Source organism: Protopterus annectens, chromosome 9.part0, assembly GCF_019279795.1.
Source record: "Protopterus annectens isolate FY-2018-M chromosome 9.part0, PAN1.0, whole genome shotgun sequence".
In the NCBI taxonomy this organism is placed as follows: Eukaryota; Metazoa; Chordata; order Ceratodontiformes; family Protopteridae; genus Protopterus; species Protopterus annectens.
Window position 1 is genome coordinate 266,995,422 of NC_056743.1, and position 27,809 is coordinate 267,023,230.

A 27,809-nucleotide genomic window follows, 5' to 3' on the forward strand; every position below is an offset into this window, starting at 1 on the left:
AGTGCTACCCCTGATTCTCTTCCTCCTGCTCCAGCCAAGCCAGACAGGTATTACAGGGTCCCAGAAACTCATTCCCATTTATTCAGGGCCCATTCTGCTGATTTGGAAACTATTTCACAGGGGCCTAAAGGAGTTTCAGCCTCCACCTCAAAAAATCCTTTGCCCTCCAACAGGGAAGCAAGGTCATTAGAGAGATGGGGCAAAAAGGTTTACACATCCACTACCTTATCTATGAGAGCTTTAAATTGCCTTTTTCATATGTTACATTATCAGGATTATCTCTTAGAAGATTTACAAAAAACATTAGCTTCTCCTGATCCTTTAGACAGGAAGACTTTGCAGGAAGCTGTACATAACACTCAGCAAGTAAGCAATCACTTCCTGCAGTGTGGATATGATGCACTGGAAGCTTCATGTGGGGCAGCTATGACAGGGGCAGTGATTCGTAGACATGCTTGGTTAAAAGATCAACCTCTACCAGATCATGTAAAAGCAAAACTTCTGGATGCACCTTTGGAAAAGACCAAGCTTTTTGGTGCAAATGCTAAGGATGTGTTAAAGACCATCGAAGAAAAAGCAAAATCAGTTCAGACTGTGAAAGATTTCCTCCAGGTTCAACCCCCCAGATTCAGTAGGAATTGGCCTTCAAAAAACTGGTCCTTTCCTAATCCAGAAAAGTTTCAAAGGGGTAAGAACAGACGTGGCCGAGGAAGAGGCCAATACAGAGGCCCTTACAGGGGACGACAATGGCAGCCAGGAAACCAAAGAAGTGACGCAGGGGTTTCACCTGCCCAACAACCACAAGCTCAATGACTTTCCTCTACTACCGCCTACCAGAGAACAACTAGAAGCTCCCTTGGGCGGGAAATTATCTCTGTTTGCAGAAAACTGGCACAGACTGACAAAGGACAAATGGATTTTGGACATTATAGACCAAGGGTACAGGTTTCATTTTCATACCTTACCAAGAAAACAAGGCATGCCAAACCTACCAAAAAATCAAAGGGCAGAGGCTATCAAGCAAATCACTCTGCTGACTCGAATGAAAGCAATAGAAAGAGTTCCACAACAAGAACAAGAACAGGGGTTTTATTCAAGACTGTTCCTTGTTCCAAGAAAAGAATCTCAATGGAGACCAATACTGGACTTATCCGCATTAAACACCTTTCTCATAGTACCAAAGTTCAAAATGCTGACTCTACAGCAACTCCTTCCCATGCTGGGCAAGGAGTCGTGGCTGATTACTCTGGACCTCAAGGAGGCATACCTGCATGTCCCTATCAGACACAGCTGCAGAAGATACCTCGGATTTCTTGCAGGGCCAGAGCATTATCAATTCTCAGCATTGCCATTTGGCTTATCTACTGCGCCCAGAGTATTTACAAAATGCCTGGCTTCAGTAATTGCTCATTGCAGGCTCCAGGGTATACAAATTTACCCGTACCTGGACGACTGCCTCATACAAGCAGATGACAAATTGATGTTGACAAAAAACCTGGATTATGTGATACGATTACTTCAAGCTCTGGGATACACAGTCAACTTCCAAAAGTCAAGACTGCAGCCATCCCAGCAAATAATCTTCTTAGGAGCCAAACTGGACACAGCCTCTCAGATGGCTTACCTGACAGAAGACAAGCAAGAGAAGTTAACTCATTACTTCAAAGGTTTAGCAAAACTCACCCAGATGACTGCAAGGAGATTCCTACAGGCCCTGGTTTACATGGCATCCTGCATTCTACTGGTTCCATTAGCAAAACTACACATGAGAAAGCTTCAATGGTACCTAAAAAGCATTTGGTCTCAACACAGCAACAACTTGGAGACAATCATACCACTCATTCCAATTCCTATGGTGGGCCTCGGTGAGCCAGGAAAACACAGGTATGTCATTCAAAAAACCACAGATAACACAGACCATGACTACAGACGCCTCAGACCTCGGATGGGGGGCGCACATGGAAGGCAGGTGTATACAAGGACAATGGTCTCCAAAGGAAACACATCTGCATATAAACCAAAAGGAAATGCTGGCAGTAATGCATGCCATCGAGGCTTTTCAACACCATCTCCAGCAAGGCCACTTAATGATATGGACAGACAACACCACTGTGATGTGGTACATAAACAAGCAGGGGGGCACCCACTCTTACCCCCTTTGCAGACTGATAATGCAGCTTTGGGAGAAATCACTGAGCCTAATTGTTCCAGGAAAAGACAATGTGTTGGCGGACAGCCTAAGCAGGAATTTCACAGATCCGCACGAGTGGAGGTTAAGCCAGAAGTGGACTTATTTGCCTCTCACCTCAACCATCTTCTACCAAAATTTTGCACAAGGACATACCATCCAAAAGCTTGGAAAATAGATGCCCTCTCATTCAACTGGAACTCCCTAGCAATCTATGCATTCCCACCTCTGCCACTGATGACCTCAGTATTACTAAAGATCAAAGCAGAGAAGCCCAAGGGAATCATAATAGCTCTGGATTGGCCAAGACAACACTGGTACCCACTACTACGGAGCATATGTCACACCAGGAGGTGGGCCCTCCCTCAGTGGCCTCTACTTTTGACTCAACACAATTTCGAAACACTGCATCCAAACCTTCAGACACTGCAGCTAACAGCTTGGGAGAACCCATAAATAACTTCAGCTTATCTCTCTCTAAGGAAGTTCAGCAGATACTAACAGAGGCTCGAAGACCATCCACCAGAAAGGTTTACTTAGCAAAGTGGAAAAGATACAGCAATTGGAATACCAGCAAGGGACATGATGCTTCATTGCTGAACATCCCACTTATCTTGGAATATTTGGCAGATATGTTAAAGAACGGCCTCTCATATTCTTCCATAAAGATACATGCATCTGCTATTTCAGCTAGATACAACACTGATCCTCCCATTTTCTCTCACCCCTTACTAAGACAATTCCTCAGGGGAATCAAGAACATTAAGCCACCAAGAAAGGCCCCAGTGCCAGCCTGGGACCTCAATTTTGTCTTAGAAAAACTGACTCTACCTCCTTTTGAGCCAGCAGCTTCAGTTGACTTGCAATTTCTCTCATGGAAGACAGCTTTCCTGTTGGCAATTACCTCAGCAAGAAGGGTTTCGGAGCTACAGGCCCTAATGGCAATACCACCCTTTATTATTTTCCACAGAGACAGGGTTTCATTAAGGACCAACCCTACTTTTATGCCAAAGGTGGTATCTAGGGTTTCTCTAAATCAAGCCATTCATCTGCCTGCTTTCTTCCCCAATCCTGAGAATAAGGGGAAAGACTTTTGCATACCTTGGACATTCACAGACAACTTCGATACTACCTGGACAGAACCAAGGCCATTAGGAAGTCTGAACAACATTTTGTAGCTTACGCCCCTGCAGTCCAAGGAAAAGCAATTTCAAAACAGACTATTTCTAAATGGATTGGACATTGCATCAGATTCTGTTATTCCTTTCATGGAAAGACTGTTCCAGCCAATGTCAGACCACATTCCACCAGAGCTACAGCCACCTCTACAGCATTTTTAAGAGGGGTGCCTACCAAGGACATTCTAGAAGCTGCTACATGGAGCTCCGTGCATACATTCTCCAAACACTACAATCTCCCTCTATATTCCAGATCCAGAGCAGGCTTTGCTTCGGCAGTCCTGCAGGGTTTGATTGCCACACCATCTCTTTCCTAGTACATACCTCCTCCCCCAGCTAAGCTATGGTATTCTACCCACATGTTATGACTGCAGTTGCATTCTTGAAGGACATAGTACAGTTTTGTACCTACCATAAATGTAGATGTCCGATAGACATGCAACTGCAGTCGGATTTTCCCTCCCTCCATACCCCTCTATGCCTAGGGTCCACTCCTATCCCTGATACTCTTAGCTGGGGATAATCTGTTATGGTGTATTTGTTTTATTGCTCATTTATTTGTTTGGAATCCTGTTTTTGTCTTCCAATTTGATTACAGCCTTCCTTGGAGGGCACCTGGCATCTGGGGCAAGAAACACTGAAGAAAATGGCGTCGGCTGATGCTTATGTACTCCAGCCGCTCTGACGTCGGAGAGAAATGTGACATCAGCCGACGTCGGACCCAGACTTTGGAATCCGGCCGACCGAGGGCTGCCTGAGGCAGGACAACCCACATGTTATGACTGCAGTTGCATGTCTATCTGACATCTACATTTATGGTAGGTACAAAACTGTACTTTGTGGCTGACAAAGTTCGTAGATGACTGCAAACTAGGCGCCATAGTCGATACACCAGCTGACACATACATCCTACAGAAAGGCCTCACCGAAACGGACAACTGGTGCCAGAATCATGGCCTTAAACTGAATGCCAAGAAATGTATAGTCATCCCCTTTGGGAAAAACAAAGTACCCACAAATGATCACATAGACAGTAACCCACTGAGTACCGAAAAAGTAATCAGAGACCTGGGGCCCCAAGTTGATAATGACCTCTCATTTGACACCCACGTTGCCAAAGTGGTTAGAAAGACTTTCTACCTTGCCCACCTTATCATGAAGGGGTTCACATCCAGATCAAAGGAGGTCATCGTGCCCCCTGTACTCCTCCCTTATCAGGCCCATGATTGAGTACAATGCCCCATTTGGTATGTACCTCACCTGGCAATTACAACAGCTGGAGAGACCCCAGAAGTACCTCACCAAGAGGATCAAGGGTCTCCAATATATGTCGTATGCTACCAGGCTAAAGAAACTCCAGCTCTATTCAGTAGCATACCGCTTGCTCAGATGTGATCTTGTGCCTGACGTACAAGGCCATGTCCAACCAGGAATTGATGGACATGCTCCACCTCAAAAAATCCAAATCCATAAGAACCACGAAAGCCAAAGATTTAAACCTCAGTACAAACATGAATAGAACATGCTGGAGGGACAGATTCATAACTCAGAGGCTTCCCATACTCTGGAACAAAATCCCAGTTCATGTTAGGCAGAGCCCCTCACTGACTCTTTTCAAGAGAAATCTTGACAAGTGGATGGGAGATCGTAGGTTTACCCTGGGGGTCACCCCTGTGTCGCTACTTGACAGAGGCACAGTAAACTAATTTTAATAAGTAAGGGGGTCTTCAATGTGGCAATACTAGACAAAGGCGCAATATTCTAAATTTATTCTATACACCTTAGTACCACTACATGGGGTGGCGAAAGCCACATCTCTAGGGCTAGGCTTGCAAATGCCCCAGGGCAGATAGCCTAGTACTAAACTATGAAACTATACCCAGATGCTCTTAAATATCTACATGAGATATACTGCACAAGTAAAGATATTTTCGTCTTTCATAATAACTTAGGATGCTGTTGGTATATTTCTGCTGTACTCTGTCCAGTTTACTCATGCATGTTTTCTTATAGGGTATCCATAATGTTATTCCATACTCAAGTTTAGGTCTAATGTAACTAACAAATAATAACTTCATTTCTGATTTCCTAGACTTTATAAATCTTTTTATACAGCATGTAGTTCTAGAACTATCTTTAACCAGTTGGTTGATATGATTAGAAGATATGATTAGAAAAACTCAAAGCTGGATCTACCCATGTACCCAGGTCCTTAAATGAATCCACCGTTTCAATTACTGTCTGCTGTATTAAATATTCATCTTTCAAATTATGTCTTCCAAATTTCATATGCTTAATTTTTGATGTAACTGTCAGCATATTATTCTCCTGTGCCTAAGTGGTCAATTTAGTCAAGGTCTTTTGCAGACACGCCCTATCTGTAACGCATGTATTCAGTGTACCCAGTTTCATATCATCCGCATACAGACTAGAAACCCTCATACGAAAAAGGTAGCTCTGAGAAATTCTAAACAAAGTATGGGCTAAGGCAGAACCCTGGGGGACACCCTGACTCTAACCAAGGATTTCACCTGTCCATTTGCTGTATGATACTCGTCGTGTCCTTATTGTAAGCCAAGCAGCTATCCATCTTATCAAGAGTACATCAATACCTAGTTCTTGCTTTTATTGATCAGTGTTTTGTGTAGGACCTGATCAGATGCTAAAGGTAAATCTATATAAATTACATCACAGTATAATTATTCATTCATAGCTATTAATATATTGTTATAGAACATCATGTTACAGGTGAAAATAGATCTATTTCTACTTAAGTATGCTGATACATGATCTCAAGTCCCAACCTTTCCACTTCTGCAATAACTTCTCCATTATTACTTTCTCCATTATTTTTCCACAACATAAAAGTAGACTTAAGGGTCTTGTGGTTCTGGATTTGTCCTACTCCACTTTCCCTTAAAGACAGGTTTCATTAGTGCATGTCTCCAATCTTGAGGAATTTCCTTGTATTTATATGACAAAGTAATAGATATAATGGTACTTTAAGTTATTGTTGAAGTGTTCTAGGGTCATTATTACTAATTCCGTCTCCTCCCTGTGCTTTGTTTAGATCCAGTATGCATAGTTCTTTTTCAGTTTGATCTAATTTGATTTCAGTATCTGAAATCACCCCCCCCCCCTTTGTGGAGCCAAACTGTTTTGCATAAGACTTTGTAACTATATCTGTAGTCTGTTGTGTCCGAGAATACATTTTAGAGTCTACACACAGTTTATCAGTTTGCATGTCTTTACACCTTTCACATCTTCTGTGTCTATAAAATGGTTTCCTATTATGCTCAATAGCTTTTATAAATTTTCTTCAAATTTTTCTTGATCATGTCTTATACTCTTCTTAATTTGTTTGTCCAACTTGTTTATTTCAGCTTTCAAAGTTATAGTTAACCCCATTTCCATTTCTTATATTTTTGTCTCCCATCTTAATCAAGTACCTAGGTCTTATGGAAATTTACCCTCTTGATAATTTTTTTTTATATTTTTGCATTCAGTTTCTCTGTCAAAACTTTCCAGATTTCCTCTGCAATTCTTCCAGTGAACGCAACACTTCCAAGTAGTTTTACATAGTGACAGTATTGCTTCCATATAGTATGTAATTAATCTTCTGTGCATTGGTTTAGATTTCAGTTTAGAAGAATTATCTAGCAACAATTTACCCTTTATAACACAATGATCACTACACCTCAACAATGGTAAACTTGACATAAAGTAACAGTAGATATGATATTGTTAATCCTCGTTCATTCTTTACATGTGGGTATCTGTTCCGACCTCGGAACTGAGCCGGCAATCTTCCAAGCTCGCATCAGCTACAAACTCTCGAGCTAAAACTCTTAACCAGAATTCCCCTCTCCCTGTTACCTCAGATTTTGTTTGCCGCATCGCCATTCGGTTGTGTCAAGCTACTTCTCTTGAGCTAAGTACAATATTTTTCTTCATACTAAATTCTAAAACAGCCTTTTCTCACAGAAAAGTTATTAGTTTTCTCTTACCTTATCGCGTTTAGCGACTATCCTTTCTTGAATCTTTTCAATTCCTTTCCTCCCCTTTACCGCAAGGTCATTTCTTTTTTACCATCGTTGGTAAACCCCCTTTTCTTCTTATCTTCGGGTAATTCTTGCACCATTGCTTGTATTTTTTCTGGGTTTCCTTCTTTCTTTCTAACATGGCAGATAAAAAAGGTAGTCCAGGATTTAAAGGATGTTTAGATTGTGGCCATAAATTACCTACTTCAGATGCACATTCCCTGTGTGTCTATTGCTTGGGTGTGCCTCATTTAACAGTTAACCCGCCCTGCGGGATTTGTAAGAATTTCTCTAACAGGACTTTGAGAGAAAAAAAATTTATATTGAAGGGGCTACTTAAATCTCCTTTTTCAGAGGCTATTTCTGGGTCGGAGGCTTCAACCCCTCCAAGATCCCATAAGAAAAAGAGTGATGAACATATAAAGGCCAAGTCTCTTCCTTCATCCCCTGCTGGGGACCCCCAGGAACCGAGACCCAAGAAAGCTAAGCTTTACAGTTTGGATTTGACTTCTTCAGCTCCAGCGCTTTCGGTACCTAGACCTTCGGCACCAAGGCCATTGGCGCCATCTGTGACTTCGGCACTGACTAGCGTGCCCTTTGCCATATCGGTACCTAGGGGCTCCTCAGTTCAGACTTCTTTACCAGCACCAACTGTCCAGTCAATGCAGACTGTTACGACTTCAATGGATTTTTCGAAGCCCATTGCCTTTTCAGCTCCGACAACTTACCAGGCACCGACTACCCTCTCAGCACCGACCATTCAGTTATCGGCACTGATTTTTTCGGTTCCAACCTTAGCGCCGACAACCACTTTGGTACTGAACATATCAATGTAGACCATAACTTCGGCACTGATGATTTCCTCGGTGCAGACACCTGTAGTTCAGTCCTTTACAGCCCCGTTTTCAGTGCAGACCTCCGAGATGGGCACCGAGCTTGCTCCGTCTTTGGATAGACCTGACTCTCCTTCAGCCATGTCCCTGAAATCCACTAGAAGTCTCTCTGAACACGACGTGTTGCGTCTTGTGGCTCAAGTGCTTTTGGCCAGAGGTATCCCGTCCCCCAGGACCTATCCTTCCTCAGGAGGTGATCACCCTTTACCCCAAAGACCCCTACTTATTCTCCTCCTTCATTGCCTTTGAAGCCCCTTGATATAGGACAGTCCCCCCCCCCCATGGTTCCCTTTATGGACTTCACTAAGGAGCCGCAGTTGCCTTTGTGGTAGGAGAGTTTTGCTATGACCCAGGATGTCAGCTGTGGCATATGTAATTTGGTGTTTCACAGCCATCCAGGGACTCCGAGTCGGCAGACTGAGCCACTTAGGAGAGGGGTGTCCCCTGCTCTGGGCACTTACCCCTCTTCAAGTGGACCGGCATCCCAGCTAATGGAGAAGGCTCTGGCGTCGGTTGGTGATCCTGTGCCATCACTTTCCCCGTCCTCCTCTGAGCTGCAATGTAAACAAGTCACTCCTAGCGGACACCGGGCGCAAGGGCCTCAGGATATACTTCCACAGGAGACCCCTTTTCCGCTGTCTTCCCCAGCTTCTCCCTCTGATGAAGTTCTTCAAAATAAGCTTGTGCAAGAGGAAGCACATGGACTCCACAGAGGAGTGTTTTACTGAAGACGCAGACTTTGATGATGGGGAATGGTCCCCTCGCTCACCCTCTGAGGTATCCTTTGGTGATATTTTTGAAATTCTTAAACAGAGAGGTGACTGGCGGCCCTCGAACCTGACCTCTGAAGAGTCTGTGTTCCTGCAGGCCTTTTGCGCCCGGCCCCCTACATCCTGGGTTACTACACCTGCAGATGAACTGGTCCGGCTCATCGTGCAGCATACGTAGAAGGCTTCTGACACCGTTGAGGCCATTCCCCAGAGGCCAGATAAAATGTTGTCCCCTCCTGCTACTAATCCCTATTGGTCCAAAGGTCTTCCTGTAGATGCTTTGGTGGTGGCGGCCGTAACTAAAAGGGACCTGGCGGAAGAATAAAGCCAGACTTTCCATCCACCCAACAAAGAGTCCTGGGCTCTGGACAGAATAGGGAAGAGTAATTTTGCATCAGCAACCTTTGCAATCAGATCCCTGAACTATATGGCACACTTTACTAGGCTTCAAAGAGATTTAATTTCTGAGCTCTCAAACTTTGGCTGGAGCTGTCTGATGAGGTCCATGACAATGTGGCCTCTCAGCTAGCCACCATTGAATCGATATCTAACTCCTCCATGCACCTGATATCTCACGCATCAGAAGGAGCAGCTAGAGCGGCGAGTTCAGGCATTGTTCTGAGACGACATGCCTGGATGCGCTTGTGTAATTTTGTGGAACCCTTCGAGGCTTCCTTTCTCAACGCTCCCATCAAAGCCTCTTCATTGTTTGGACCCAAGGTTAAAAGCATACTGGCCAGATGTGATCAGGATGGTAAGACCCTTTCTGCCGTGGGTGTCCGTTATTCTTTCCCTCCACGGGCTTTCTCCAGTAACCAGAAGAGTGGGAAGATATGGCACAAAAAGTCTTAGGGTCCTTTCCATGACACGCAGGCCGAGTTCTCCCCTAGAGGCAGAGGGGGAAACTCACAGAAGACGCCCTTTTCGGGTCAGAGGGGGTCTGCGTAACCAGGGTTCCAGGGACTCCAGTCCTACCCGCGCTCCTGAAGAGCGGCCCAACTGCTTTCCTCTGGAAGTGGTTGGTGGTCTTTTCTCTTTGTAGCCTTCTGCCTGGCTAACCATCACCACCGATTCGTGGGTACAAAGGATAATAACCAGAGGTTATCATATTCCCTTCGACCTTTGTCCCGCTCCCCTAACAAACTTACCCGACATTCCACCCAGTCAAAGGGAAGAAGCAGCATTAGAGATTTCAAAACTGCTAAGAAAAAGAGTCATCCAAATAGTCCCTCCAGACCAGATAGGATCCGGATTCTACTCAAGACTATTTTTGGTGCCAAAGAAAACCAGGGACTGGAGACCAATTTTGGATCTCAGTGTACTGAACAAGTTTGTAAAAATGGAGCAAAACAAACTGTTGAAGTCATCATGAACGAACAGGAATCCTTGTTAAAACATCCAATATTTTATTCGAAAACAGCAACAGAAGATGAGCACTTTCACGTGCCACCTGCACGCTTCTTCAGATCTAACAGTATGAATTTACTAAGGCTTTATATAGCAAAGCCAATTGCTTTCATTGAGATAATTAAACAATAAAACAATTTAGGATCCAATGATCCTTAGACATCCTGCATTAAAGAAGCTTAAAGTGCTAGTGCACATTTAACAAAATAGCGTTACAAGCAATTCATATCCTATATACAATAACTAAAACCTGCTCATCCTTAAATATATAACAAAAATAAATATATATATATATCTCTCAATATATGTATATTTATGGATTAAGCTGAAAATAAAACATCTAAAAATGTTCTACAACATCTTAATGAAAATATATCAAATGACTGATGAAAAAATAATCAGATCAGAACAAACATATCATAGTGTATCATAATATACTTAAGTGGATATCTAGTTGATCTTAAAAAACAGATGTAAGACTAATAATCTATATGAAAAACATAGAACAAATTTAAATACAGACGTATAATAAATACTATAGTATAAACATTATAAACAAAATAAGTCAATCAAGACGATGTTGTGAATATATATTGAATATAACTTAAAATACTACTTATGTCAAAATACTGGATGAAATAATCAATGAGACTATAAAAAGGAATATATATGTATCAAATATAAATAGACATTAATTTATTCTATCTACAAACGCTATCTTCTAGCACAGGTTTTAAGGAAACATAATGATTCAAACCTGGTGGTAATTGTGCTCCTGATCTAAAAATCCATTCCAGTTCAAGTCTGGCTAAATAATTCAAATTATCACCTAGTCTCAAACTAGGTGCAACCACTTGTAAAACCCTAAATTTAAAGCTATGGTCAATGTGTACATTAATATGTCTGGCTAGGGCATTCAACTCATTCTTTTTTCTGATGTCATAAATATGGTTATAGATCCTCTCTTTAAATTTTCTTTTCGTTAAACCTATATAGAACGCATCACACTGTAAACATGCAGCCAGATATACCAGATTGGTTGTATTACAATCTGCATAAAATCTGGGTTCAAACTTGAAAAAAACAGAGGGATGTTGAAACACTTGTGTAGTTGTAATATATTTGCACATGTTGCAGTTCCCACAGGGAAAGCTGCCTTTGTGTGATCGGTCTATCTGAAAACCTTGTCTGGTACTATTGTTGCCACGACTGAAAATTAATTTAAGACTATCACAGTTTTTAAATACAAAACGAGGTCCATCTCCCACTATGCTTCTAACAGAATCATCCATAGTCAGTACATTCCAATGCCTACCAGTAATTTTTTTGAGTTCTATAACATCATTGGTATACTTCCTCATATAGTTCAACTTGTTATTATTATGGGATCTATAATGTGAAGAACATGAAGTATGTTGAAACTGTTGGATGTTGTCATTTGAACCCTGTATAGGTTCAACAGTGAAGTCTGGCAAACCTAGAATGGTATTCTTTATAGATCTAACCAAACTACGTGTATATCCCCTGTCTATAAATAATTGTTCCATGTTATCAGCCTCCTAGCTAACATTGTCTCTACATAGTCTAGTCAGTCTGATAAACTGGCTTTTAATGATACCTGGAAACATGTGTCTGGGATGCATACTATTGCAACTCAATAGTGTGTTTTTCCAACATGGTTTCCTATATAAGTTCGAAACTAATCTACTATAATTATTGTACATAAGGTTCACATCTAGAAAACTAATGTTCTCATCTGAGTATTCAGCTGTAAACCTCAAAAATTCTGTAGTTGACTCAAGGTAATGTAAAAAAGCTTGGAACTCAAGACGGGTCCCTTGCCATAAAATAGTGACATCATCTACAAATCTCCTGTATAGCTTAACCTTGTTAAACCATACACTGTTGAATAAATGCTGCTTCTCCCAAAAAAACATAACTAAATTAGCGTAAGTATTAGCACATGGGGTGCCCATGGCTACACCCCATAGCTGTAAATAATATTTCTTATTAAACAAAAAAATATTGTTGTATAATACAAGTTCTAACGGTTGACATATCAAAATTTGTCTATCGACACTATAGGTGGTCTCACTGACAATCACTCCAGGGGGAAATGCGCCCCATATTCATCACACACAGATTACGCAGCATCAGGTTCATAATTCTACACCTGTGTCAACAGCTGATACAGATGGAGCTTTGGGACATATGAATGTAGCTGCTATCATTGATCCGCCCATTCCGCCTGTAGCTGACGTCAACAATGCGACTTCGCTAGGAACTCCGCCACCCAACCAACAAGCTCTCCAGGTCCCAGGTGACGAGTTGAGGTTAGGAGCGATTAAGCGACATGGCAATATTCTTCCAATTGCTGATAAACCATCATCTCCTTTTCCAATCAAGCAAACCAGGTGTGCGAGAGGGAGATCCCACAGCAGGGGCCCGAAGAAACGAAAACATTCACAGGAGAGGTGTGGCCAAAAAAGAACAGCATGGAATTGAATAGTTTGGTTTTTAATTACTCTAGCCATACTTTATCTGACTCTGACATTTCGTTACTTAATAAGGGCATGGGCTTTATTCCATCTCAGCCCAGCAAGTTGAATGAAACTTTTCTTGATCTCAGGCTATTTGGACGTAAGCTAGCGCTAAGAATGTACTTTAAAAACAGTGAGAACTCTTATAATAATGCCTCGTTTTCTCAACTGGTTAAACGCAATAGTACATTTACACCTATATTACCCTCTGCTGTTGAATGTTTTATAAAGCTATGTGAAAGGGATTTTTATGTACACTATTCTACTGGTAACAAAACTAATAGGTTTTATAATTTGAGTAGAACAGAGTTTGCCTCTTTGCAAACTTTTCGATTGAATGACAGCATAACCATCAAATCAGCTGACAAGGGTGGGGGAGTCGTTTTACTTGATTCAAATGACTACATCGGCAATATGGAATTATTATTGGAGGATACCAGCACATATAGAGCATTGATGGTTGGTGAGGTGGATGTTATAGTGAGAAATATTCATGATAACTTGTATGATATGCTAATGTGCAGACAAATTAGTGGTGAGATATAGGAGTTCCTCCATATTGCTAACCCCTTAATTCCATGCTTGAAGGGTTTACCCAAGATTCACAAAAATGTATCCCCCATTCCTATGCGTCCAATTGTCTCTGGCAGAGGATGGGCTACTTCCAAAATTTCTATTTTTTAGAAAAATTATTAAGACCAATAGTTGACACTATATCTACAATACTCAAGGACGCATATCAGTTGCTAAATGATATCGAATATTTACAGCATGACTCTTTTGAGATGGGAAATCTTTTGTTAGTAACACTTGACGTCAGAAATCTATTTACTTGTATACCTAATGAATATGGCATACAAGCCATTAGAGAAGTGATTGTCAGTGAGACCACCTATAGTGTCGATAGACAAATTTTGATATGTCAACTGTTAGAACTTGTATTATACAACAATATTTTTTTGTTTAATAAGAAATATTATTTACAGCTATGGGGTGTAGCCATGGGCACCCCATGTGCTAATACTTACGCTAATTTAGTTATGTTTTTTTGGGAGAAGCAGCATTTATTCAACAGTGTATGGTTTAACAAGGTTAAGCTATACAGGAGATTTGTAAATGATGTCATTATTTTATGGGAAGGGACCCGTCTTGAGTTCCAAGCTTTTTTACATTACCTTGAGTCAACTACAGAATTTTTGAGGTTTACAGCTGAATACTCAGATGAGAACATTAGTTTTCTAGATGTGAACCTTATGTACAATAATTATAGTAGATTAGTTTTGAACTTATATAGGAAACCATGTTGGAAAAACACACTATTGAGTTTCAATAGAATGCATCCCAGACGCATGTTTCCAGGTATCATTAAAAGACAGTTTATCAGACTGACTAGACTATGTAGAGACAATGTTAGCTTGCTGAAGGAGGCTGATAACATGGAACAATTATTTATAGACCGGGGATATACCCGTAGTTTGGTTAGATCTATAAAGAATACCATTCTAGGTTTGCCAGACTTCACTGTTGAACCTATACAGGGTTCAAATGACAACATCCAACAGTTTCAACATACTTCATGTTCTTCACATTATAGATCCCATAATAATAACAAGTTGAACTATATGATGAAGTATACCAATGATGTTATAGAACTCAAAAAAATTATTGGTAGGCATTGGAATGTACTGACTATGGATGATTCTGTTAGAAGCATAGTGGGAGATGGACCTCGTTTTGTATTTAAAAACTGTTTCAGTCGTGACAACAATAGTACCAGACAAGGTTTTCAGATAGACCGATCACACAAAGGCAGCTTTCCCTGTGGGAACTGCAACATGTGCAAATATATTACAACTACACAAGTGTTTCAACATCCCTCTGGTTTTTTCAAGTTTGAACCCAGATTTTATGCAGATTGTAATACAACCAATCTGGTATATGTGGCTACATGTTTACAGTGTGATGCGTTCTATATAGGTTTAACGAAAAGAAAATTTAAAGAGAGGATCTATAACCATATTTATGACATCAGAAAAAAGAATGAGTTGAATGCCCTAGCCAGACATATTAATGTACATATTGACCATAGCTTTAAATTTAGGGTTTTACAAGTGGTTGCACCTAGTTTGAGACTAGGTGATAATTTGAATTATTTAGCCAGACTTGAACTGGAATGGATTTTTAGATCAGGAGCACACCTACCACCAGGTTTGAATCATTATGTTTCCTTAAAACCTGTGCTAGAAGATAGCGTTCGTAGATAGAATAATTTAATGTCTATTTATATTTGATACATATATATTCCTTTTTATAGTCTCATTGATTATTTCATCCAGTATTTTGACATAATTAGTATTTTAAGTTATATTCAATATATATTCACAACATCGTCTTTTTTGACTTATTTTGTTTATAATGTTTATACTATAGTATTTATTATATGTCTGTATTTAAATTTGTTCTATGTTTTTCATATAGATTATTAGTCTTTATGATCAGTTACATCTGTTTTTTAAGATCAACTAGATATCCACTTAAGTATATTATGATGCACTATAATATGTTTGTTCTGATCTGAATATTTTTTCATCAGTCATTTGATATATTTTCATTTAGATGTTGTAGAACATTTTTAGATGTTTTATTTTCAGCTTAATCCATAAATATACATATATTGATATATATATATATATATTTTTATTGTTGTTATATATTTAAGGATGAGCAGGTTTTAGTTATTGTATATAGGATATGAATTGCTTGTAACGCTATTTTGTTAAATGTGCACTAGCACTTTAAGCTTCTTTAATGCAGGATGTCTAAGGATCATTGGATCCTAAATTGTTTTATTGTTTTATTATTTCAATTAAAACAACTGGCTTTGCTATATAAAGCCTTAGTAAATTCATACTGTTAGATCTGAAGAAGCGTGCAGGTGGCACGTGAAAGCGCTCATCTTCTGTTGCTGTTTTCGAATAAAATATTGGATGTTTTAACAAGGATTCCTGTTCGTTCATGGTGACTTCAACAGTTTGTTTTGCTCCAGTTATTTCCCTTTTTGACTGTTGGCTCTTCAGGAGGTTCGTGATATTATTTGCTCACAAGTTTGTAAAAATACAAAAATTCCTGATGGTCACAATACAGTCTATCCTTCCACTTTTGGAAAAAGACGATTGGATGTGCTCAATAGATCTTCAAGATGCGTACTACCACATAACAGTGGACAGACCATCAAGAAGATTCCTTCGCTTCCGTGCGGGAGCCAGTCACTACCAGTTCAGAGTACTGCCCTTCGGACTCTCTACAGCCCCCAGAGTGTTCACAATGTGCATGGCAGTCGTCACAGTTCACTTACGACTGCAAGGATTCCCGGTGTTTCCATACCTAGACCACTGGCTCATCTCCGCCCCCACCAGACATCTATTGGAAGAAGCCCTGGCATACTCTCTCCTCTTTGCAGACAGGCTAGGCATAACCAGAAACTGGCAAAAATCCAATCTCACCCCATCTCAGTCCACAGAATTCAAAGGGGTCATCTTGAATACAAAGAATTGCAGAGCATCCATTCCAGAGCACAGAATTCTAAGGATAAAGTAACAACTGACACCAATCCTTTCAAGGGAGAAATCCACAGCTCACTCTGTTCTACAGTTGTTGAGTTCTATGGCAGCCTCCATCACCATTGTCCCCCTGGTCAGGTTTCACATGAGGCTTCTACAATGGCTACTGCTCATCCAATGGTATCCCTTTCAGTACCCTCTCAGCCAAGATTTGGGTAACTCACAGGTGCAAACAGGATTTAAATTGGTGGATGGCCCACAACCCGTCACAGTGGTCTCGCCCCTTCTCCCCCCAACAGCCCAAGACTACAGTGACCACGGACGCCTCCTTGATGGGGTGGGGGGGTATGTCAGGGACAGACAGTCCGACGTACTTGGTCCGAAATGGAGGCCCAGCTGCATATAAATGTTCTAGAGCTGAGGGTGGTGCTTCTGGCGTTGCAAGCATTCCATCCCCTGCTGCCATCTGGGACTATTGCGATACAATCATACAACATGGTGGTGGTCTGGTACAGCAACAAACAGGGTAGGACCAAATCTTACCCACTCTGTTGAGAGGCCATGAGGATATGGCATTGGGCGATGGCTACCAACCGTTTTCTTCTAGCAATGCACATTCCCGAGAGTTCCAGCGTGATAGCAGACAGACTCAGCAGGTGTATACTACAACCTCACAAGGGGTCCCTGAATCCCTTGATAGCGGCGGAGATTTTCAACCGCTGGGTCTTCCTTGCTGCGACCTCTTTGCGTCCCTGACCAACTACAAATGTAGCAACTATTTCGCCCTGATTCCCCCTCCGGGACAGTCACCCAGGGACGCTGTAGTCCACGATTGGCCCTCAGGTCTACTTTATGTATTTCCACCTCTCCCCCTCATTCCCCAGTTTCTGAAGAAAGCTTGCCGGTTGAAGAGCAAAGTAATCCTCATAGCACCATATTGGCCTCGTCAGATCTGGTTCCCCTTCCTTTGGCCTCACCTGCTAGATCAACCGTGGATTCTCCATCCAACCCCGGGGTTGATCTCCCATCCGCAGATTCTGTTTCACCCCAACTTGAACAGCCTGGCTCCTCCAGTTCCCTTGATTGCCAGGCAGAATGATCTTTCTTTGCCAGTACGTGACATTCTTATTGCATCTCACAAGTCTTCCACCAGAATTACACATCTCAGCAAGTGGAAAAGATTTACCTTTTGGCTGAAAGAAAAACAGGTAGATCCTTTTTCAGCACCAATGTCAACAGTGCTGAAGTATCTAGCTGCCCTATTTCAATCCAGTCTGTCTGCCTCTACCTTTAGAGTTAATTTGGCTGCAATATCTAATTTTCATGATGGTGTGCAAGACTCCTCTGTTATGTCACACAAATTATGCAAGACTTTCATAAAAGGCGTGAATCATCTAAAACCCCCTTTTAGAGAACCTACTCAACCATGGGACCTGTCATTAGTCCTACAAGCTTTGACAATGCTACCTTTTGAACCAGCTTCTTCTTGTGACCTCAAATATTTTGTCATGGAAAACCTTGTTTTTGGTCGCCATTACATCTGCCGGACGTATCTCTGACCTTCAAGCCTTAGGCATCAAGAGTCCATATTTGATTTTTCATAGAGATAGAGTGTCATTGAGAACCAATCTTTCCTTTCTGCCAAAAGTGATCTCTGAAATGTCCATTAATCAAACCATTGAATTGCCAGTTTTCTTCCCCCAATCATTCAAACAAATGAGAGTATTGCCTACACACCCTAGATATTCACAGGCAAATTTGCTTCTACATGAACAGCATTAAGGCCTCTCGTAAATCAGACCAGTTATTTTTGGCCTATTCTGGACCTAGATTAGGATGTGCTGTTGCTAAGGTCACATTGGCTAAATGGTTGAACGACTGCGTGACCTTCATTTATAGACAATATAATATTCCATTACCTACTACCATAAAGGCTCATTCTACAAGGTCGGTGGCAACTTCTGCTGCCTTCCATGCCAGAGCCTCTTTACATGACATTTGTCCAGCTGCAACATGGGCTACTCCTCATACCTTCATCAGTCATTACAAATTGGATTTGGCCTCCAGGGGAAGAGCATCTTTTGGTTCTATGGTGCTCAGGAATGTCCTTCCATGAGACCCTCCCAGGAATAAAGGTTGCTGGGGACTCTGTCCCACACGTAAGGAATGAACGAGGATTAACAATATCAGATAAAGAAGTTATATCTTACCATAACGTTCCATCTGTATTGTTAATCCTCGTTCAGTCATTATGACCCTCCCTCCTTCCCCCTCCTTTGGCTTCTAGTGGATCTCACCATCCGGTTCTATTAGGTCATTTGACCAGAGATAGCCTCTACCTTCTTTTGACTTGCAAACCCAATCAGAGGTAACAGGGAGAGGGGAATTCTGGGTAAAAGTTTTAGCTCGAGAGTTTGTAACTCATGCGAGCTTGGAAGATAGCTGGCTCTGTTCCGAGGTCAGAACCGATACCCAGATAAAGGTCACTTGATAAAGCTCAGAATTCCTCTGAGCGAAAGCGCTTGTGTGTTATTATTCTGTGGTTCTGAATAAAGGAATTATTTGAATTCATTTGGTGCCTACTTGGATTTACTGAATCTGCCTTGGTGAACTTAAAACAAGCTGTTCCATTTCCTGGCTGTGTGTGCATTTACCCACACGTAATGACTGAACGAGGATCAACAATACAGATGGAACGTTATGGTAAGACATAACTTCCTTTTTCTTTAGGAACACAAACATTGTCTAGTATGTTCCATTCCTTGTAGGTTGTTTTACAGTCTAAAGCAGTCGTTGTTCCTGAGCATATGCTGTGAATAATTTCCTTACTAATGTTGTTGAATCAATATTTTTCCAGTCTGTTGCTGGTAAATTTAAGTCTCCATCCACTGTTATTCTTCCCTTTCATGCAAGAAATGCATGATTTCTAGTAGCTCTGAAGAATCTTCGTCTTCTAATTTAGTAATATCTGCTCTATCAGTTGTTACAAAGGAATGATCTTTATCACTAGTAGTCTTATTAATCACATTATTTTCATTGCTTATTACAATTGCAAGCATACAGTTCTCATCCAGCTGGCTTTGTGCATCCACAGCTTCAGCCATGTTGTCAGTGTCTGTCATTCTCCTCTTTTTCTTAAACTATATCTCCATGTTCAGTTTTGATTTTTTTCATTTTCACCTTCTCTTTAGAAGAAGAGTGTTTTTTTTTTCTGTAGACTGAAGGTTTTTCTGCTTGAGTAATGTTATCACAGCTAACCTAACAAAGGTTACCTAACAAAGCAGCGTCCTTTTTAGTATGGATTCTCTTTGCTTTATGAGCATTTATCAGTTTTTTTCACTTGTGAACTTTTTTCTTTCTTTCCTTCTATGTGCTATGAATCCACAGATTGCTGAATATCCTGAATTCCAAAGTTGTTAGTGGCATTTTCTTGTTTCATAGGGATTGAGTGATTTTTACAGACAATAGGCACATCTTTTCGTAAATGTGTTCTACTTGCTCTTTGCCTAACATTTACCTCATCAGTCCAGTCATTAGTAATGTAACGATGGTTCTGCAAGCCGTGCCATTTGCATAAAGTACAGTCGACATCAGTAAGTCTAGATTTACTACTAGTTAAAGGGTAAGCAATTCATCCAATATTTGGCATGAGGAACACAGATCACAGTGTTATCAGGTGTTCCCTTTAAATATACCTAGTATGTATTAACACTGTACAAGATATTTGTGCTTTAGCAAATCTTTAATGACATACTCATTTATGGAATCCATATTCATCTCCAAATGAATAAAAAATTCTAAAAGAAAGAATAATCAAAATCATTTGCCACAGAATTCAAAGATCAACTTCTAACAGAAATGTTGTACAGTAAATATACAGCTAAATATTAAATAAGTATAAGGTTGTTGCTCTGACCATACAAGTTGTGAAAGTTGCACAAAAGCTGGAATTCCTTTACATCGCACATGAATGCACGCAGTAGCTTCTGCTTACTATCCCTCACAGTCGCACCTCTTTTTAACAGTAAAGATCAATACGTCTCTGACCAAGGCAGGATTGTTTAGATAAGATCTGGATATTCCAGAAGTTGCAACTTGGACCTCTGTACATACTTTACAAAGCACTATAAGCTTTATTCCTTCTCTAGGTCTAGATCAGGCTTTGCTAGGACCATTCACTCCACATCTTCCACCTCCCAAATGTGGTAAGCCAAGGTAATCTACCTGTATAGCTAACAACACTGCAGCAGTGCTCAATATGATTAACAAAGTACAGTTGTTTAAGTAATCTTACCATAACAGTAGATGTTTGAATGATCACTGCTGCAGTAGCTGCTCCTTGAATTACATTAAAAAAAAAAAAAAAAAGTGTAAGAAACTTCTCCGTGTGGAAGATTTTCAATTCAAATACATTGTTAATCACTGTATATTAATAAGATCAGATAATGGTAGTATTACTAGCAAACTTAAACTTGTCCTAAGTAAATAAATATATAACTTAAAATATTATACAGAATTAAACATTCAAAAGTAATCCAAGCAGGGCAATCGGTCTGTTTCCAGTCAAAAATCCTTTAAGCACACAGACAAGTGATCCAAGTAAAACAAAAATAACAGAGTAATTTCATCACAAACTTTCAAATTTTATATATACATACATATATATATATATATATATATATATATATATATATATATATATATATATATATATATATACACACACACACACACACACACACACACACACACACACACACTTTTTATCAGGTGTAGGAGTGGTTTATTGTGTTGTGAAACAGTTTATTGGTATACATGTTAACAAATTCACATCCCTTCCCCCATCAGTGTGATATTCAAGCTCGTCCTGCCCTACTCAGTAGCTGTCATGATAATATAACCCTCATCTACTTCAAATAAAAATAATGATGTGGTACCTCTTATTAACCAGATTAAGTCTGTGATTTTATCCAAAACAATATACTACATGGTTAGAAATATATAAACCTTAGACCATCTGGTAATCTAAAACATATTTAAATAGATAGATTTTGCATGCAAAAAATCCATTGTGCAAACAATATTCTGTTTCCATAACCTATTGTTAAAGATCACTTTCGTCCTTCTTTTTCTTTCTTCTTCAGGTCTGTGTACAAGAACCCAAAAAAAAGCTGCCTACAAAAAAGATTATTGTATAGTTAGCTAGTATTGTTATTAAACGTTTCAAATAAAGTGGAAAAAGAAAGAACAGTGTGATAGAAACAAAATGTGCACATCTATTAAAAATAATTTACTATGGTATTTAAAACCTACTGGAAAAATAAAATAAAATTAGTCATGTAAACAATGTGACAATTTTCTAAGTTCCAGTTCACTTTTAAGTGAACCTTTCAAGTCTCAGCCTCCATGTCTCTGCTGGCATGAAATCTCTGAAGAGCTTGATGCCCTGACGCTTTGGAAGCTGGTCACCTATTGTATCCTTTGCAGGATATAACCCATCTATGCAGAAAATAACCTATATAGTTAAGTCCACTGCAGCAGTGATTATTCAGACATCTACTGTTACAGTAAGGTTACTTACACAACTGCATTTTCTGTCTAGTGGCATGGGGCAAACCTGACAGGCACAAGAAAAAGTGTACTTATCTAGTTACTGAGGTTTACTGAAGACATTATTATATGAACATTTCCTTCCCAAGAACAGGCACTTCTGAAAGAATGCAGAATGCTCATTAGTGGAGATATAAACCCAGTTATAGAGTGAATGTGTTTATTTTTCAGACAATAATATAAGAATATGCAATTTCCTATAACATTTAAAAAATTCTTAGAGATGCCATATCTTTTCCTCTCTTTCTTTTCCTTTACATTGTCCTTGTCAATATTAACAGTATGTGAGTTATTGGTGGTTGTAGATTTAAGTTATGAACACTTTGTATCATTAGTTAGTTAAATATAGACATAAATGTAATCTAGAAACGGCAAAGGCTCTACAAACAATTTCTTATTTGCATTTCAGTCAGTGGCTTATAGGCCAACTTAAATTTCCCAATGCCTTTGTAAGAAAATACTGTTTTTAAAATATTCTTGCATATTAAGTTCTTGTACGTTTTCATAAAACTAATACAAAAGCATACAGGGATCAGTTGGAAACCAAAAGGATATATGAATGGGTTGATTTTTCCTTGCCTACGCTAGCACCTGTTAACTGTTTGTACAGTTTAAATCAGCAGCTTAACCTAGTTCCATGATGCAGAGGAATGAAGCCCTGACTGTGATCCATATAAACTGCTTGGGTGCTGGAGGGGCAAGGCAGGGGGTGGGGATGAGAGGCTTGTCAGCTGGCCCAAACTGGTGGAAATGACTAAAGTGGAGTGCTTTACCAAGGCATACCTCCTCAGTTAAACCGCTGCAGAGACTAAGGTTATGCAGGTATGCTGTCTGAAAGGAGGGCAGGGCTTTGGTCGAGTTGCGTTATGAGCCATTGACATTTGCTCCATGAGCCAATTGCACACCCCTCTTGGACACTGTTAGCTTGTGCTTGTAAAGAAAGTGGGTAAGGCAAAATCCAAAAATCTCTGATAGTTGTGTGGATGATGGCCAAAATCTTCTCTCACTCCATGAAAATGAACTGGCTGTAGACTGTCATTCAGCAGCAAAAAATAGTTTGAGGGTCTGAAATCAACAGGAACCAAAAAAAAAATAGATCTATGGATCCCCGTCATATTTTCAAAATTCTGGAAAATCGAACCTCTGATCATCGAAGACCAGAGAGAGGATTGACATTCTGAAATATCAAACCTTGTGAATGAAGATCACTGCACAGTACAGAATGGGAACTTTCCCATTTTCTTCACTGTAGTGTGATCTCTGAGTTGGTAGATTTAAGTAGCAGGAGGCAAGCCCCCCTGCAAAAATGTGAAATCAGAAGTTTCCACATTTAAATTTTTGTCGTTGTTTGTTTGATATTTTGGAACTTTGATACTGTAGTCTGCGATTAGTTTCGATGTTCTGGAATTTTGAACATATGAAGTAGAGCCATATATTTATATCTGTGTGTACCCACACACCCATTAGTTGAACTCTTTTTTTGGGGAAGGGCGGGTAAATAAGATATTAACAGTGTTTTCTTACTTGGTAGGAACTTCCAGAATGTGAGACAAACCTCCCATAGTTGTGGTACTAATGAAGATTAACTCAGCCTTAGAAATACTTTTATTCCTATTTTTAACTGCAGTGAATGTTTTTGCCTGCGTCTTGACTGCATGGAAATTGCACACGCATCATTCTGCTGATTACCATACAGCAGTTAGAAAAAAGTTTTAATTGGCAAATAACATACCTGTTTCTAGTTCTAGGCTTTTTAAACTCCTGATATGTTCAGTTATTCAGCTATTATGCTGTGAAATAGGTTTGTGTTCTTGATGGTCTGCTTAACCAAAAAAGAACGTTTGATGCTTTTTACGGCTGTTGTTCTATGGTAACATAATCCAGCACTGAAAAATACACACCACAGCAACTGCTCTGTATGTGTGTTGTGATGTGTATTTTTCAGTGCTGAATTACGTTCTTGTGTGCGTCTGATTTCTGTGCACTATACACACCACAGAAACGCATTTGCAAGCTTCTGTTTTTGGATTTGTTTTAACATCCCAGTATTCTGACAACATTCTTTGATCTCTTCCTCCCAACCATGTTATCCTGTGGCATGTGTCTGTCTTTCATTTCTGTGTGTCACAGTATAAAGATTGTTTCTGTATTTGATTAGGTCTTAGTATTTTATAGGGGGGGGATCCCCGGAGACTCTGCTGTTTACAAGCACTTAAAATGTACTTTATTATCAAATGTTGTGCATTTTATCTGTTTCTATTACAGGCAGCAGATGTTACACCTTTTAATGTAATTTTATTACTTTGATTTTTGTTTTTGCAGCTTGCGTTTGGGTATCCTTGAAGACCAGGAAGAAATAAGAAGGGAGGAAGAAGAATTAAAAAGAAAAGCAATGAAAGCAAAGAAACGGAAATTGTAGCATACAGCAACCTAACCCCTGCAATTTTATTTATTAATTTAAATAAGTCTTATGTGTAGAGACCACATACATGGAGAACTATACAGTATCTGTACCTTTTGAAGTTTAAAATATTAATTTTCTTAAACATCATCTCCTGCAATAAACATTTCATTTTCTTTAATGAAGGCAGTACTGAATTAAGTTAATTTCTACTGGTTTCTGGAAAAACTACACAGTAACTGTCTTCGCCACTATAAAGCTGTTGATACCTCAAGCGTAGCAGAGTGCAGTAAAGCCTTTATCTCCTATATTCTATATAGTGCACCCCTCAATATTGTATATTTGCGTAGCCAGTGCCTCCTCACTCTTTTTCCTCATTTTGTTTCCCTTTGAATTACTTTGCTTCTTAGTTAACAATGGTGTGTTCATAACTTCAGTTGGCTAGAGAAGGCAGTAGGGATGAATAGTGCTGGAACATTTTTGTATTTTATATTCTTCCTATGAAAGAGAGAGAGAGAGAATTAATTTTCTGATGTTATATCCAAGTCAAATGGTATCTAAACTTAGCTTTTGAGGAAGGTTTTATGAAAGAGTTGGTTGTTTAAGAATAATCCAGCCTATTTATTCATTTTTGTATATATTTGAAAAAAAAAGTGTAGTAAGTTCTGAGTATGTTTGGAATTATCAGTCCTGGAGAATTCATTTTGAGGGATACAGACGTAAGATATGTGGACAAAAACAAAGTTGGGCTGTTCTTCAATGTGATTTGCTTTTTTTGATAGTATTGGTCTCTTTGTGATCAGATGTTTTCCAGGTGAGAAGTCATCTACTCTGTATCATATGTCATCTGGTTCGATTGAGGTGGGGTAGGGGTGACTTGCTTTATTATTGCCAGTGTGAAAACTGAAGCCAGTGACCCCAACCCCAGAACATCACCCTTCAGAATGTCAGAAGCTTTTGTCTTGCACTTGGTGTTGTTTTTGCTGTGTTCTTCCACCATCAAATTGGAGGTTTGTCTTACCACTTAACTGTGAATGTTGGATGTACACGTGGAGAGACTTCAGGATTTTCTTCCCCCTCTCCAGTTTGGGGCACTTGTTGAGCTATCTCATGTCCCCCTAATTATAACTGCACCAGTGGTCAGATTTAAGAATCTTTTCTTTGCTTACTGGAAGATAACTGGTTATATGCACAAAAGTACCTTGCCAACCCCACCTGGGAATGCTTTAGCACAGCTACCTTTCATCGCAGTCTGGGTTATCCTGTATTCTTTCAAGTTTCTCCGCTAATGCCAGGCTTCAGCCTACCCATCACTTATGTGAGCATTCCTCCCCACAACCACACTGTCACCTTTTCCTGAGTTTTAAGACACCCCTCCCACTGGAATTCACCAGTTCCATCTTGGACAGCATAGAAAAAAACTTTATCAAATATTCTTCAGTCACTAGTGGCTGAGAGGCTCGGAGAACCCAGCCATGTTGAATCCTGTTCCCAATAACTCTTGTGAGGTGCACACCTTTGTGGAAATTTTCTGGATGCTAAAAACATTACATTGATCAGAACGACCATATTTTTTCCTTTAAAAATGATTAAATGCATTCCAGAGCTAGAAAATTTTGAGCAGTACTTTACCTCTCCCTGAATGTTATTCCATATGTTTGTTTATGCATAGTAACAAGGTATTCCAATTTCTGTGGATTCCAGATTTCTTTGAAAGCATTAAACTATGTTTTCTGTCTCTTATGATTTCACCAGTTCTGAAGCTGTCAAGAAGTGTTTTAGCATGGCTCTTAAAATTATTTTCCAAGTTTTCAAGTGCACTTAAATCAGAAATGTCTGCAGAGATGTGCATGTCCAAAGGACTTAGTGTCTTTATTTTCTCTTGGAGGAGTTAATGCAATAGATCCATGTGCTTTCTTGAGAGTTGCTCCACAAGGATAGTTTCAGCTGCTGCAGCTATAAGACTGCTAAATATTCTTCAGACATAATGGATGCTTAGTCATGTCTTCTGAAGATAGAAGGTTCTTGACATTTACTTTCAGGGTCTCAGTGCTTCCACTGTGTCTGTCACTGGATCTGCTTATGGTCACCAGCTTCCTTGTAGTAACACCAACAGCCTTGACAGAAAATGTTTCCTGGTATCCTTGTACCTTGTGACTGTTTGGAGTTGTCCAACCTCTAATATACAGTGCAGACCATCCAAGTTTCAGTTTATAGGTATCCCTTTTATTTCTGAGAAACTGTATCTGTACCTCAAAGAAATAATTTTTTTCATAGGAGTGTTTTTTGAACATCCATTTCTTTCAAAGATTAGTCTTTGGAACGTACTATGGTGGAATTTGATCTTTTCACAATATAGGGCAGAAATTATTGCTCTTCACCATCTGTAGAGGGTGATGGCATTCCTTTGAAATGTCCTTAATGGGTGTCATCATACAAAGTCTTCCAGTGGACTGAATGCTTCCTCTAGCATAAGCTTTCACTGTGATTTGTCAGATCGCATTGTGTGGAACTACCTGACAATCCCTGATCTAGAAGACTGCTCTCCTTTACTTGTATGTAGGCTGCCCATACAATCCCCTTCATATGAAACAAGTCCCGTCATAGGGAGGGCAAGTTGTTAGAAATAAGACCTCCAAGATTATGGAGTGTGTTCGATAAGGACATCAGCTTGCTGAAGAATTAATTTTTTTTTTTTTTACCTTTCAGTCTGCAGAAATCCATCTTTATCCAGCACCAGTTTTAGTCAGTCTTTAATGTGTCACCTGAACAAACAGGTCAGGAACAGGTTATAAATTATGTGCAGTAGACTGGTTTGTATGTGGGTATGGAAGTTAACCCATAATATGTCTGTTGTGGCATGTAACAGTCCAAGGAAAGAAAGCTCAGTGGCAAGTACAAGTTTGTGTCTAGGTCCTTCTGTTGGTATATACATTAACTGTGATTCAGATAATTTCCTTGGTTGGGGGGGGGGGGGGGTCATCCCAAAAAATGGATTTCTTAACTCTTCTAGAAGAATGCACTCTTTCTATTCATTGTGCTTTGTCTTGCAGAACCACGGGAAGTATACGTTGCATGTATTCTCCATGTAGTGGAAGAGCATGTTTGCATTTGATGTTCTTTGTGTTTCATTGTTGCAGTCATCACACTTGGGTTATCTGCCTGTATGTAGCCCTCAGTCGGCTCGAATACCAGAGACTTAGTATTTCTGCATTGGTTGCT

At 39.9% G+C, this 27,809-nt stretch overlaps 1 protein-coding gene across 1 annotated transcript in view; it reads left to right on the plus strand.

Moving 5' to 3' along the window:
• Positions 1-24,768, plus strand: part of SPTY2D1 (SPT2 chromatin protein domain containing 1) — a 700,855-nt gene extending 676,087 nt beyond the window's left edge. Inside the window, exon 6 of the mRNA XM_044082851.1 lies at positions 24,509-24,768. Within this exon, the coding sequence (XP_043938786.1) occupies positions 24,509-24,605 (97 nt within the window). The 3' untranslated portion in view covers positions 24,606-24,768. The remainder of the gene's footprint in view (positions 1-24,508) is intronic.
• Positions 24,769-27,809: the final 3,041 nt, after the last annotated feature.